Source organism: Oppia nitens, unplaced genomic scaffold, assembly GCF_028296485.1.
Source record: "Oppia nitens isolate AA-2021 unplaced genomic scaffold, nextdenovo-longstitch-racon4-pilon3 scaffold11_pilon_pilon_pilon, whole genome shotgun sequence".
Lineage (NCBI taxonomy): Eukaryota > Metazoa > Arthropoda > Arachnida > Sarcoptiformes > Oppiidae > Oppia > Oppia nitens.
This window is the reverse complement of record NW_026533190.1, coordinates 2002392-2018625: the sequence shown is the minus strand read 5'-3', so window position 1 is coordinate 2018625 and position 16234 is coordinate 2002392. Positions and strand designations below refer to the sequence as shown.

The 16234-nt window shown below is 26.6% G+C and overlaps 2 protein-coding genes across 2 annotated transcripts; both read left to right on the top strand.

Annotated features, from left to right (window-relative positions):
• Window positions 1-6521: 6521 nt before the first annotated feature.
• On the top strand, window positions 6522-11188 carry LOC128954080 (phosphatidylinositol 3,4,5-trisphosphate 3-phosphatase TPTE2-like). The gene is made up of 5 exons (XM_054299650.1): window positions 6522-7099; window positions 8209-8319; window positions 8528-8727; window positions 8844-9101; window positions 10458-11188. Exons 1-5 carry the CDS (start codon window positions 6606-6608, stop codon window positions 11120-11122), a joined length of 1728 nt encoding a protein of 575 aa, XP_054155625.1. The 5' UTR covers window positions 6522-6605; the 3' UTR covers window positions 11123-11188.
• Window positions 11189-13388: 2200 nt separating this feature from the next.
• On the top strand, window positions 13389-15662 carry LOC128954046 (uncharacterized). The gene has a single exon (XM_054299613.1). It carries the CDS (start codon window positions 13690-13692, stop codon window positions 15628-15630), a length of 1941 nt encoding a protein of 646 aa, XP_054155588.1. The 5' UTR covers window positions 13389-13689; the 3' UTR covers window positions 15631-15662.
• The last annotated feature ends 572 nt before the right edge of the window (window positions 15663-16234 follow it).

Sequence of the window (16234 nt, the reverse complement as noted above, 5' to 3'; positions counted from 1 at the left end):
TATATATAATATAAATTATATACTAAAGTTTATTGTAACAAAAGTGTCAAATGGCTTTAATTAAATACAATATAATAATCTTAATGTATATATATATTATACTTATATCTAAAGAGTGTCTAATTAGTTGATAATTGTTAATAAAATAAATTACTGTATAAATAAACTTATTGTTATTGAAGAAAAAATAATAATTTTTTTAGTCAAAAAATTGTTATTAACATAAATTTATATAAATTAAAAAAATAGATATGTACTAATAATTGCTAAATTAAATTCAAACTGTAAAACAATATGTTTAAAAACATAATTAACAAAATAATCAAAATCAAAATTACTTTATATATAATGTTTAATCGACTATTTGTCTAAAACATACTTATAATCAAACAAAAAAAAGCTTTTCAATTATTAACATAATAACAAAAAAGTTTTATTTAACACTTATATTAAATAATACAAAAAAGCAAATAAATAATTAGTTATTAGTTTTTTTTATAAAAAAAAAGTTTTTACAATAATTGTTATAATCACTCGATGACTGACCACTGACCACAGTTTTGATAGCAAAATGTGTTATAATAATAATAATAATAATAATAATAATATCAATATGATTGAGATCATCGACTCCGACGACAACAACACCATTGATGATCACATCATTAACTCCGACGAGGACTCCGACTCCGATAATAACAACAATAACGACTACATCGCCAACTATGTGGACAAAAGCGCCGCAATAATCGAATGGCTGTCCAATTGCGAGACACCGTCGCTGTCGGAATCGGCGGCCAATCCGTTAGCAATTGAGGACACTATGCGCTATCGGGATATTCTCGAACAAAACCCGTCGGGTATTTCTGTGACCGAATTTCGCGATCAATACAAACAGATCTATGGCACCGATATCGACACCCGTGACTTCAACGGTTCGCTGATCCAACTGATGATGACCTGTACGCCCGTATTTACTGTCGAGCGCTCGGCCGACACCAGTATTGTATCGTATATGGTATACGACGCCCGAAATTGGCCGAAAAAACCGTTTGTCGCCAAACCTATTACCACAATCGATGATAACATGGAATTATATGACATTCCCGACGGCAGTGTTCGACCAGGCGATAGACTACTTGAGTCCATTGATTTGCAACAATTTTTCGATACCGAACTCGTCGGCCGTGTTCTTCCGGTAACAATAACTACATTTTCGGCCAAATCAGAGCTACTCTACGGTCAACTCAATCATATGCGCGACGAGTTTGACGATCCGCTCAAACAGATGGACGAGTTCTACAATAATAGTCCGAAACGAAAACCGTACGAAACAATTCCCGACGTGTTTCTAGTGGTCGGCCAGTATTGTGTGGCCAAAACCGATGACTATAGCGGTTACATACGCGTCAAACTGACAGATGTTTCCAAACTGGACACACCTCGAAACAAAGTACGTGTTTTTGCCATTGATTTTGGTCACTACTTTTGGACATCGGTCGCCAATTTACGTATTATGCACCGTAAGTTTACCGAACCGCCACCGATGGCCATTCCGATGCGCTTCAACGGTATCGGTCGACCGGCAAACACGACGTCACCGAAACGGGCCAAACGATGGCAAAAATCGATAGCCGAAGTACTGTTCAAATACAGAGATCGATTGGAAACAAACGAAAATTTTTGCCAATTCTTATCATACGATGGTCTGGCCATCGAAACGACAGTCTTCGAGACCGACGATCTTTACGAGTATTATTCGTTAAATGATTACTTGGTTGAACTCCGATTGGCCAAACAATCGGTGGCCACTCGTTTAGTACCCGATTGGCATCGACTGTACGAAGCCGTCCAACAGCTATATCCCGATAACAACGATAATAACAATATCATTGACTTAACCGACGACTAAATTATCTGAAAATAATAATAATAACAAATATCTTAACTGATAAAACAAATTTGTTTTTTTATATTTTTATGTTTTTTATATTATGTGTGTGTTTTGCAAAAGTTTTTTTTAACTTTTTTTTATTATTAGTATATTTTTTCAGATAAATTATGTTTTAGATTTATATCAGTTTTTTTATTTATAAAAAACAAACAAATTATTTATATATCATTTAAAAAATATATATTTATTTTTTAGCATTTGTAAAATCATAATAATATAGTATTTATTAACATATATTTGATACATAATTGATAAATTTATATCATTTTTTTTGTTATCTGTAATTTTATCACACTTTTATTATTATTATTATAAAATATAGTGTATGTAAATTTATACAGCTAAAATTTATGTTTGCAATTTTAATTACTAGTTATAATTTTTTATGTCTTTATGTAAAAATAATAATAATATTAATGAATAACATTGTATTATTATTATTATTGTTTTTTTTATAAATATTTTGTAAAAAATTATTTATTATTATTATTACCATATTATTAGTTTTATTTAAGTTTTTTTTCTTAATATTTCCATTTTTTTTTAGTTTTAATACATTTTTATGTAAAATATTTTAACAATAAATTACAAATGTATGGCAAATATTAATAAGAAAATGTTATTTATTTTTTTGTGTGGTTTTTCCACAATTATTTTAAAATTATTTTAATATTATTATTACTTAAATTTATATATAAATCTAAAAAAATTATTGCATTATTACACTGAACTGTACAGAAAATTGTTAATAATTTTTAAGTATTGTTAGAAAATATGTTTTTTTAAAAATTGTTAATAACTGTTATAACAGTTGTGCAAAAAAGCATTTTATAAAAACTATTTAAACTAAAAAAAATAAATAAATAATTAGCATTACATATAAAATAATAAAAATAAATAAATAACCATTTTTTTGTATTAATATACAAACAAAATACAGTAATACAATATATTTCAAGGTAAACAACTATCAAATAATTATAATAAAATAAAATTAATTGAATTAAATTAATTGAAATTATTTAGAAGGAAATATACTTTAAATAAATTTATTTTTAATTATTTTATTGAAAAATATTTTCTGCTTATATAAATCACATTACTAATGATGAGCACTTTCAGAAATTTTATTTATTATATTGATTATTATCATGGTAAAACTAAAATATATAAAAATAAAAAATATATATTATATATATAATACATATATATACATTTATCCAACATTTATTAGTATACAGTAACATAAATTATAATTTATTTTATTTTAATGTGTGTTTATTATCATTTATTTTTTTGTTATAAATGTTTCAAAAAACACCTGAATATACAACTATATATTGTATATATTTTATTATTATATATTTTTTTAAAAAAAATCTAATACATTATTAATATTAGTTAATAAAATTGTATTTTTAAAAATATATATATTATTTCACTTTATTCAATAAAAGTATAATATTGAGCACAAAATATGTTTTATATAGTGGTCTACACAAAGTTTTGTTAGTTTTTTTTCTAAAAAATACTAATTTTACAATAATAGATAATTTTAGTTATTAATTATAAATTATTGTTATTAATTAATTGAAAAATATTAATTATGTTTAATTGAAATTAATATTATGTTTAATTGAAATTAATATTATTGTTTATTGTTTTTTTAATAATAATTTTATTTAACAAATGTATGTTTAAAATCTAATATACAAAACAATTAATGCATAGTTTTGTTATAATTAATGTAATAAATTGAAAAAAATGCATTTAATATTGTTAACAATTTGAGAAAACTACAAAAATTCATATAAATTTGTTATAATAAATATTATAAAAATTAATATGACATTTGTAAATAATATATGTAATAAAAAAAATTTATTGATGGATATTATCATACAATTGGATTGGTAAGAAAAATATTAATCATTAATATTTTTTTTAAAGTTATAAATATAAAAATATAAATATTTTTTTATGTTATTTGCGATATTTTTCAAATAAATAATATCTACTTTTTTGTTGTTGTCATAAATTTATTTACAGTTTATTTAATATCTAAAAATAATTTTATTTAATCTTAAAATATCATAGATATATATAATTTTATTTTCAATATAATAAATTAGTACTTACATTACAATTTCAAACAATTTTTGTTTGTATGTCAAATCAAATCTACATCAATAGCACAGGTAGTTTCTAATCAATAACAACAACAACAAAACAAAACTTTAAAAAAAATTTTTTTTAATAACTTTCTCATTAAAGTTAATAAACAAAAATTTTTTAAAATTAAATTCCAATGCTTTTCAAAAATTATAAAATACACATTTAATTGCATTTTTACTAATGAAAACACCTATTATATAATAGATTGTTATTTATTATTATTATTATTATTATTTATTTGATGTTATTGTGTAATAATTAATTTTTTTTCAATCTCTCTCTCTCTCTCTCTCTCTCTTATTTTTAATTGAAAGCTATTTTGACTACCAGTTTATTACTACTACATATGAATCCTCTATTACTGACTATCCGACTGTCTATCTGTCTATAACTCAGTCACTGTCTATATGTGAGTTTCAAACAAGTTTTGTAAGTTTTTTTTATATAACTAACTATTAATACTATAGTGTATAGTTGTTAAGTGTACAGTATTATATAAAAATAAATAAAAAAATGCATATATATATAAGTTATATACAGTATATATATATATATGAAAAAAATAGTTAAGCTTAGTTAACAGTGGAAATAAGGGAGAGTTAGCTTTAGAAAAAGGGAAAAACTTTTTATTTTTTAAATCATACGATTTGCTAGCCGTTCATTTGCCTATTACCTGTACTGAGGGACAGGTATGTATGCTCTTGCAGGTATGGGGTATATGCATGTATGCAAGTATATGCACCAGCAGTAGTATACTGTATGTGTGTTTTAAGTGATTCAATATACCGAACCAACCGATCAAATGTTGTTTTAAAAGCCCTTTTTCACTGTTGTATTCATAAAGTTCACGAACTTTTTCACTTTTATTTTAGTTATTAATTTTATTAATTATAATATTATTATTATTATTAGTGGTGTTATATGTTATATATAAAATTTATTATACAGTAGTTATTTATAGTTAGTTTTTCGATTATTGCCATAAGTGAAACATATTTAACTAAAAATAAAATAAAATAAAATAAAGTTTTATTTTATTGATATATCATTTAAATATGAAAGTTATATATTCATTCACAGTTTACTTCAAGTGTTGATATTATTATTATTATTATTACTATTACTGAATATTTTAGTTAACTAAAGTATTATTGCAATTATTATTATTACTATTAGTTAACAACAAAAAATCATCTTTTTTTTATTCAATGTAAGGAAACATTTTGTTTGACTATTAGTGAAAGTCAAGTGCTGTGTGTGTGTGTGTGTGTGTGTGTGTGTGTGTGTGTGTGTGTTTGAATCATACACTCACTCACCCGTTGTGTGTGTGTGTGTGTGTGTCTGTCATTATTAGGTAAATACCTGTATGACTGTGAGTTGATGGAGTGGTGGGGGGACGGACAGCATAACGATGATAACTTTTTTTTATAAAATAAAAACAGACAACCCTTGAAAATATGTAAATATATATATATATATATAAACTATATTTTTCTGGTGTCCATCAAGTGTAACGATAATCTGATTTTTTCTGTGTGTGTGTGTGTGTGTGTTAGTACTGTATGGATATGTAATAATAGTTTGTGTGTATGTATTTGAAACACTGGTGGGGGTATGTACTATATGTGTTAGCCTAACACATACCGGTGCACTCAAGTTTGTCACTCGTGTGTATATGTTTTAAAAAATATGTTTATATATATACTATATATTATGTGAAAAATCAAATCAAAAAAAAAATATATATATATTCATCAGTAATTTAATCCATGAGCCCATGAACTAACTGGTGTGTATGTATGTGTATTGTTGTTATGTAATATTGAAACACATACACACCGATATATGGTGTCGACACCATAACATACCAATCCATTTGGACCATACACACATTTTTCACCCAATGATTATTATGCTATAGTTTTCAACTAATTTTTTTCTCTCTCTTTCTCTCATTTCTGGACATTAATTTGGAGGCGTTTTTCACTTAACTTTTCAGTGATTGCTAATTAAAAAAAACAACAAAATATTGTTTTATATTTTAATTTTTATTGTTTTTTCTGTGTATGGATTTTTTAATAATTACTGTATTTAATAATTATACACCACTTGTTGGCAATGTTTCATATAATTAGTTAATTAATTAATAAATAATAATAATTATTATTATTTTCGAAAAAAATAGTGAAAATTTCTTATTTATTGAAACAAATTTATTAATCAATTAAATTAATATTTTTATTAACTTATAAATTGTGCAAAAAGTTTTTATGTTGTTTTGTTGTTATATTGAAATTTATATTTAACTTATATTTCGTTTATTAATAGTAAATATTAAACTAAATTAAGAGAAATGTTTTGAGAGAGAAAAAAACGATTAATATTTATATATGAATTAATTCAAACTTTTGATTTCAAACAATCATTTAAAACACAATTATTTTATTTGTTTAAACACAACAACACCAACAAAAATATGTCACAAAAGTATCAACGATTTAGCGACGATCTGAAAGAAACGTCAAAATCTATGTCAACGATGACGACGACTACAACTAAGACTATGGCGACTACCGGTGCCGTCAACGGCCGGTCTAATCCCGGTTCGGTCAACAATAACATGTCGTCGTCATCGCTAAAGACCGCCGAACCGACCATTGAGATCACACGCGAAGACATTGAACAACAACAGCAACACAACCAACACCAACAACAACATCAACAGCCAAACTGTGCCGACCTATCGTACGGTTATTTTATATCGCGCCGGGAGAAAGTGCGCCGAATAGTCGAGCACCTGTACTTCCGATTGTTTGGTTTGGCACTTATTGTTGTCGACCTAATCCTATTGATTGTCGACCTGTCAACCGATGATAAGTCTAGTAATCAAGAGTTTGTGTTCAATACGTTGTCAATGATTTTCGGTACCTATTTTGTGGTCGAAGTAACGCTAAGAATATACGCAAAAACGTAAGTTTTATTTTTAAATTTTTTTTCGACGAAATATTTTTTTTTAGAAAAAATACACTAATTTTTAATTTTAGATTTAATTTAATTCAAATTAAATATATATATATTTAATTTTAAGTTTAGATTAAATTATTGATTTTGTTTATTTCTCGAAATTTTATTTTTTTTATGATATCAGTGATTAATTTTTTTTATTCACATAAAAAGTGTTAACCATAACTATTAATAGTAGTATAGTTTGTAATTAAAGATTAATTACATTAGTATTATACAGTATATGTTATATAGATATATTAGTGGTGGGAAATAAAATGTTATTTTATTAAATGAAATACTTGTAATTAATTAATTTATTTATATTAATACTTTTTTTGAAAGAAAATAATGATTTATAATAACATATATTATATAAGTTTAAAAGTTTATTAAACTTTTATACTAAAAGATTTTATAGGATACTATAGTTTATAATTGTTTATTTGATTTTAATTTTACTATTGAATTATGTGATTATAATAACTATTTAACAACATATATATTATATATATGATTATAACTACTATTTTTTCCATAAGTTTATGTTTAATTATGATTATTATCTGGAATTTTATTTTGATGTACATTTATTTTTTTAAAAAATAATCATAATCATAATGATAATCATTTTAAGCAATCTTAATTACAATAACAACAACAAAATTTTAATATACAGTAGTCTACCATTTAATAATATAGTAACTAATTTATACCTTAAATAAAATACTGTTTATAATTAACAGAATAAAATACAAAAATTTGTTGCAATATTTATATTAACATAACTTAAGTATAAATTTAATAGTATTAATAGTATAAATAAAAATAATTAAAAAAAATAAAATAAAACTATTTATTTATAAACTGGTAAACAGTAGTAATTTTTGTTGTTATATTTTATATAAAACAAATATTATTTTGCGAAACATGCAAACAAACAAAAAAAACATAAAATTGAAATTTTAGTAACAATTTTTTAGTTAACAACAAAAACTTATTTCTTAATTATTATTAAAATATAATTTTTTATTCATAATTTTTTTTTAATATATATACTCCTATTTAATATATAGTATGCAAATATTTTTCATCGATATGTTGGATACGCTGGACTTTGCGGTAATATCAGTGAGTTTTATCGTGACTGCCGTCTATTGTTTTGTTGAGATGAGTGGCTATACCCGGTAAGACATGACAAACCAAAAACAACAACAAAATAGCCTAACCTATCCCATACCATACCATTCCCTTTTAAATAAAAAACATGAGTTCCGCATAAATATATTCATCAAAATTTATTTTTTATTTTATTTTTTGTTTTTGTTTCTCTCGTATATAACAAACTCTTTTTTTAACCCCTTTTTTATAATAATAATAATAATAATAATAAAGACTTGTACTGTTTGGTCGTGTCGTCCGTATTGTCCGTACCGTTATTCTGGTCCGCCTGTGCTATACAGAGCCCCGAAATCTTCGACGCGGTGCCCGACAAGTGGTATCGGAAAACAAGCGCCGTATCCGGACGTCGCTGTTTGATTTGGACTTGACTTACGTAACCGACAATATCATTGCCATGTCGTTCCCGTCTACTGGTAAACAATATATATATATATAATAATAATAATAATAATAATAATAATAATAATGATCTAGATAGTTTATCTAATTGATTGGTTGTCTATTTGTTGTTGTTTTTGTTGTTGGACAGGTAGGATGGCTTTCTATCGAAATAACATTAAGGACGTGGCCGCCTATTTGGACAAAAATCACGGCCCGGGCAACTATAAAGTGTATAATTTGTGTGCCGAAAAACAGTACGATCCGAAATATTTTCACGGCCAAGTTGGCCACTACGGTATCGACGATCATAATGTGCCGTCACTGCAACAGATAATGGACTTCTGTAAGGATGCCACCCAATGGTTGAAAAGTAGCGCCGATAATGTCATTGCCGTCCACTGTATGGGTTAGTAATACGATAAAATAATTGGAAATAATGGATAGTTATGTTATTGTTTTTTTTTTGGAGGGGAACGAGGAAAGGGATCAAAAATAAGTTGAATTAATGCATTAATAATAGATTACAAACTTATTATTATTTTATTTTTATTTTTTTATTACACTTTTTTTCTTATATTTAATACTTAATGATTAATACATTTCAACAGTAATTTAGTATTTTATATTTATTAAAAACTTATTATTGGGTGAAAAAATTAATTACTTATCGGCGATAAAACTATTATTCATAACATTTTTGTTGTTAATAACATTAATATTTTTATTTTAATTTATTTATCCAATAAAAAACAAAATTATAGTAACAATTAAAATACTATATAATATTTATATGGGTATTTTAAATAAAATTTATAATAACAAAAAAAATTGATTACTTTTAGCCACATTAGGTAATCACATAAAACAATAGAGAAAACAATAAAAAATATAAAACAAATTAGATTTCTTAATAATATGATATTTCAAATTTTAAAAAACCTCATAAATGTTAATAATATAGAGTTTATAAAAATATAATATTCAACTAACTATACTGTATGTAAAAACAAAATTAATGATAAATTACTTAAAAATAATCAGTAATTTATTACACAATTACAATTACAATAGATTAATATAATTTATATTATTATAAATGTATTCAAAAAAATATATTTTTGTTTGAAAAGTCCAAACATCCTTATGAGTTAGTTTATCCTAAAGGGTGTTACCAAACATAATATATTGTGTATAAACACATACACACTGCTACACACACACACACAGCCCCACAATTCATTGAACCCCTAAACTTGAAAGAAAATAAAAACAAAATATTTATTATTATTATTTTTATTATTATTAAATCTACAAAAACAACAACAAATGTTTTATTATACAGTATTGTATAGTAATATATACCGTATATCTAAAAAATTTCCAGTATATTATTATTATTATATTTCTATTATCTATATTTCTATATTATTTAAATTTAAGTACAATAATAATAATAAGTATTGTAAAATTTTTTTTAAAAAAATGAATCAATGAATAAGTGTGTAGAAAAACAAACAAATTTTTTTTTTAATTTATTTCTATTTAAATAAATCAAATAAACAACAACAAAAATTTTTAAACAAAAATTTAATTATCAATAGCATATAATTTACAAATCTATTTATTTTTGGATATATGTCAAGACAATTGGGGTTTTTTGTATTATTGTTTTAGTTTTATATATTAATATAATATAATATATTAAATTTTATTTTATAAATTAATATAATTTTATTAAATTTTATTTTTGTTGACAATTTAGGAGGAAAGGGAAGAACCGGAACTATGATCTGTTCATATCTGGTATATACTGGTAAATACCAGACCTCTCAGCAGGCGTTAGACTATTTTGCCGATCGCCGTACCGATCGAAGTAAGGGCGAGAAGTTTCAAGGAGTCGAAACACCGTCACAGTCGCGATATGTCGACTATTTTACAAAAGTTATGACCCAACTGTCCGGTGAAATACCCGAACCGCGACGACAGCTACGATTGAAAACAATAAAAATTAGTGCACTGTTAGGTGTGGGCAACGGTAACGGTTCCGATCTTCAGTGTCAGATTCACGTAAACCGTTTGCCAATGTTTAACATGGATTTCGGTGCCCAAAGTAACTGTCAGACTGATTACGATTCGCTGGCCGATGTCCTGACTGTCGAACCGATTAACTGTCCACAACTGGCCGGCGATGTACGGCTAAAGTTTACCAGTCGGTCGAAATCGGTTCCCCGAGCTTACGAAGATTGTGCCTTTTATTTCTGGTTTAATACGGCATTTGTCGGACCAGATCAACGGGTTTTACGTCTAGACCGGACACTGTTGGACAATCCGCATAAGCCGAGCTCATGGAGATTATTTAGGGATCATTTTGCTATTGAACTAAACTTTGATGACCAACAACAACAACATATCGACAATTATTTATAAATTTATGAAAAAAATTATCATCACCTAAGAAAAGTTATAAATATATTGATATAATATGTGTGTGTTTTTTATTAATTAATTAATTATTATTAAATATTTAAATATAATTTATGTCTAAGTTATATATATTATATAAATATACAGTATATTGATATTTGTTTTTAGTTTTTATTATTATTATTATTATTATTATACACTAATTGAATTCAATTAAGGTTTTATTATTTTTATTATTATTATTATTATTATTATACAATAATTGAATTCAATTAAGGTTTTATTATTATTATTATTATTATTATTATTATTATTATGATTTACACCATCAGTATTTGACAATTTATTAATTATTTTAAAAAAATCTTTTGAACATAAAATATAATATATTTTTTTGATTTTATTTATATTAATATTATATACAAACACAAAAAAACTAATAATAATATATTATAAAAATGTTTTTATTATTTAAATTTAATTATCATTATTTTTAATTATTATAGTATACCATGTTATAATTGCTGCTAATTTTGTGTGTGTTTGTGTAAAAATTTTAAAAATTTATGTACATTCAAAAAATTAATTAAGATAATTTAATAATATTAAAATGAAATTATTTTATTTTTATAATTTAATAATAAGTTTATGATTTAATTATTATTTTTTATTAAAATTATTATCTATATCTTTAAGATTATTAAATATCATTATTATATTACTATTACTATTATTAGTACTTAAAATACACAAATATTGCAATAAAATTATAAATTTGCAAAAAATATAATAAATATTTTTATCTATTAATACTATGATATGATAATGTGTACAAAACTTTAAAATAATTAATTTTAGCTCTTAAATTGATTTTACAAATACATATTAAATATTTTATTATTTTTTTTTAATTATAATATGCATACTAATAAAAATTACATTAACAGTAATTATATGTATATACATGTATTTATTCAAATTATTTTTAATGTAAACAATCAACATGTTAAATTATCACTAATATAGTCTATTAGTACTACTGATTTAGTAATAGACAATAAATAAATATTGATTAATAATTATTATATTGATAATAATAATAATAATTATATCATATTATTGATTTAATTGTCGTACACACACACACACAGTCTATTACCTATATATTAAAAATATATATTAATTATAAATATTTATTTTTATAAAAAAAATCTATACAAATGTATTATTATATAACAAATAATTTTTGTTTGATTGAATTTTATGTGCTATTTATATCTATATTATACTATACTATACATATAATTAAAATAAAATATATTAAATAAAAATATATGCACACACACACGCACACATATAATTAATTTAACAAAATTTATTATTATTATTATTATTATTTGATATTGATTATTAATTAATTATAATATCATATTATAGAGTACTATTAATAATAATATTTGTTATGATAGTCCAAAGTAGCCCAACCCTTGGCCTCACTACTACTACTACTATCACACTCCCCCACCTCAACCCCACCCCAAATAAAAGTTAGTTAGCATTACATGTGTGTAAAAATTATTGCTTTAGTAGTAGTTCAGTACTGTACTGAACTCTACACAGTGTAGACTGTAGTTATCAGTGTTGGCAGAGACAAAATATTTGTATAATACAAAACGTAATATACAGTACATAATACAATATACAGTACATAATACAATTGTAAAATACATGACCAATTTGGTTTACCAAAAACAAATTTAGTGCCAACTATTGCTAAAAGCATTGATATAATCAAATTAAATCATGTTTTATAATAAATATAGATTTAATATTATTATTTTTTATTTTAAATTATTTGATTATTATAACTTAGAAACAACGATTGTACTACTACTACTACTAATAATAATAATAATGCATTTTCTATCAATTATATTTTTACTAAATATTTTAAACATTTAATTTTTTAACATAATATAATTTATATTTTTAATTAATTAATTATATATATATTAGTTTTAAAATTTGTATAATACATGGTACTATATAGTACATTGTATTTTTATACAAAAATCAAAATTCACAAAAACCATGTATTTTTGCCAACCCTGATAGGTTGATACAGTGTGTACAGCCAATAGTAAGCAGTGTTTGTATATTTGTCGTCAAATTTGATACAAAAAAAAATAAAATAAAATAAAAATACAGACAAACATCACATATATAACATGTATTAACAATTATTACAGTCATTATTATTATTATTAGTGAATCAATGAATACAGTGAACACATAACTAAATACAGTGTTTAAATAAAAATTAATTTTTGATTAGACTTTTCATTATAATACATATGATATAAACACTGACTGTGAATGTGATAATACATACAAATAATAAACGATTTAACAAACAAAAAAAAGTTATCAACTATTTTAGTAATTAATTAAAAAATCACCAAATTTTGTTGACCGCTGGTGGCCACTGACCATCGCCCGATTATTTTGGACACACTGTGACCAGTGAATCGCGTGTGTTTGGCGGACACACACACATAAAGTAGTAACCGATGGATTCAATGCCGATTGTCAAACAGTTTGCTAGTTTGCAGCGGATGCGCGCCGGCGGCGGCACCGGTGGCCGACAGGACCACTGGACACGCATCAGATTGGTGGCCACATTCGGATTTAACGGCAGCGAAGTTATGTACGCCACTGCCGACGCAGGTGACAAAGTGTACGCTTACGGCCCGAACAGACACGGCTGTCTGGGTCTGGGAACTAACGACAAGGATATCAAACAACCGCAACTGAATACCGTATTGACCGGCAAACGACTGATGAAGATCTACTACGGCTTTAGCCACTGTATCGGTCTTACTGAAAGTGGCCAGTGTTATGCCTGGGGCTGTAACGAATATGGCCAGTTAGGCATCGGAACGTTTACGTCGTCGCCGACTCCGCAGCTGATCGCTGGACTACAGCACAGGACAGTAGTGGCCATCGACTGTGGCAATCGACACACACTGGCGCTGACCAGCGATGGCCTATTGTACGGCTGGGGACGCAACACGTTTGGTGCTATTGGCGATAATACGTGGTGTTGGCGCGAACGGCCCACTCCGGTTGTTTTAACCGAACCTATCGAGTCTATTGGGTGCGGCAAAAATCATTCGCTGGCCATTTCGTGTACCGGTCGCGCCTATGTCTGGGGTCTACACGATTTCGGTCAATTGGGTCGACCGATTGAGGAAAGCGATCATCATATTTGCAAAGACGGCGGCCGTAAGGAACGGGCTTTCGATCCGCTTCCCAAACAGATTTCCGGTTTGGAAAACATGACCTTCAAGAAGGGCTGCTGCGGACCAAATCATACTATCCTATTGACCCGAACCGGCGACATCTATACATTTGGCCAAAACGATTTCGGACAGATCGGCAACGGCCAGACCGAGAACATGTGTAAGCCATATAAGTTGAAAACTGCGGTCAAATTCAAAGACATTGTCGCCATATTCGATAAAAGTCTATCGTTGGCCGTATCTGTTGACAATCGGTACTGGGTTTGGGGCTATTCGTTTCACAGACAACTGGTCACTACTCCGCAAGACGTTAGCCGATGGACATCTGGTTTTACTATCTACGATGTTTACGCTCGATATTCGGGAGTGGACAAGACATTCCGATCGGTGACCATACGAAACGGAAAGATTGTCGCCGACAGTAATAATAATAATAATAAAGTAGTGGCAAAACAAGCAGCGATTGCAAAGCCTAACGAATTGGCCGCCATTGATGACCAATTGTTGGCCAACGCTGAACGCCTGATTAAATGTAAACTATCGGTGAATCCATTTCACGATATCGGTGTTGCACAAGAAGAAGAAGAAGATGAGGAGGAGGAGGAGGAAGAGGAGGATAATAACGAATTTACGTCTAGCGATGGCTACAAAGCGGTTGATGTCCATAAAGACAACGACGACATGACAGCGGCCAAAGTGTTTCACAATTGTCTGTCCGAAGCTTTCGACAATCATCTAAACTTTGACATCGAATTTGTCTTCAATCATCACTCAATCTATTGTCATAAAACTATACTACAGATCCGTAATCGACACTTCTGGGAGTCGATCAAAGACTCGTTGGTCTACAATAACGAAGTCTTTGTCGAAAACAATTTCAGCTACGAATCGATGTACGCGTTCATCAAATATCTTTATTCGCTAACACCCGACATTACAGTGGCCAACGCTGGCCAACTATTGTTGTTGGCCGCCACGCACAACGAACCCGAACTGTTGGACATGTGCGGCGAGTTTCTACAATCGTCGATCACAATGGACAGCATATGCAGTGTCTATCAGATTGCTGTTGGCCACCGATTGCCGGCATTGGAGTCTCATTGCGCCCGATTTGCGGCCAACCACTGGAAAGATATCTGCAAAACTCAGTCATTTGAGTCAATGGACGACCAGCTAATGAAACAGTTGTTCAAAACGATATTTACATAACATTTTTTTTATATATATATTAATATTATATACCGGTATATACTTTTGTATATAAATTATTTGTGACAAATAAATTTATTTATAATAATAATACTATATATATATATATATATATATATATATATTTATAAAAATAATTGACAATAATAATAATAATAATTAGCTATTAGGTAATAAATAATTGTTAGAATTGTCCTGGATATTATATTTAATTTAATAACCAAAAAAATAGTAAATTATTGTTTTCCTAACACAATTAGGGACAGTTAGTTTTTTCGGGTATTATTGTATGAATTGAATACCTTTTTTTTAAATAAAAAAATGTTGTAATTATTACCAGTAGTCATGTAGTCATCTCCCACCCACCCCCCACCCCTGATGATCACCCTATTGTAAGTCAACTGTCCTGGGTGCTGCTACAGTATATATATATATATATATATATTAATTGTACCGGTATCAGTTGTTGTTGTTTACTATTAATAATAATTAATAACATCACATAAACATAGTTATGATAACAATTGTGTAAATTTAATATTTAATAATAATAATAATAATGATAATATTTTTTTTACTAAATTGCCAAAATTGATGACAATTA

Excerpts from the sequence above, each read along its gene's own strand:
- LOC128954080 (XM_054299650.1), top strand. The coding sequence starts at position 6,606 with ATGTCACAAAAGTATCAACGATTTAGCGACGATCTGAAAGAAACGTCA. Across the intron at positions 8,320-8,527 it reads GAGATGAGTGGCTATACCCG|ACTTGTACTGTTTGGTCGTG; the intron begins GTAAGACATGAC and ends ATAATAATAAAG. Across the intron at positions 8,728-8,843 it reads CATGTCGTTCCCGTCTACTG|GTAGGATGGCTTTCTATCGA; the intron begins GTAAACAATATA and ends GTTGTTGGACAG.
- LOC128954046 (XM_054299613.1), top strand. The coding sequence starts at position 13,690 with ATGGATTCAATGCCGATTGTCAAACAGTTTGCTAGTTTGCAGCGGATG.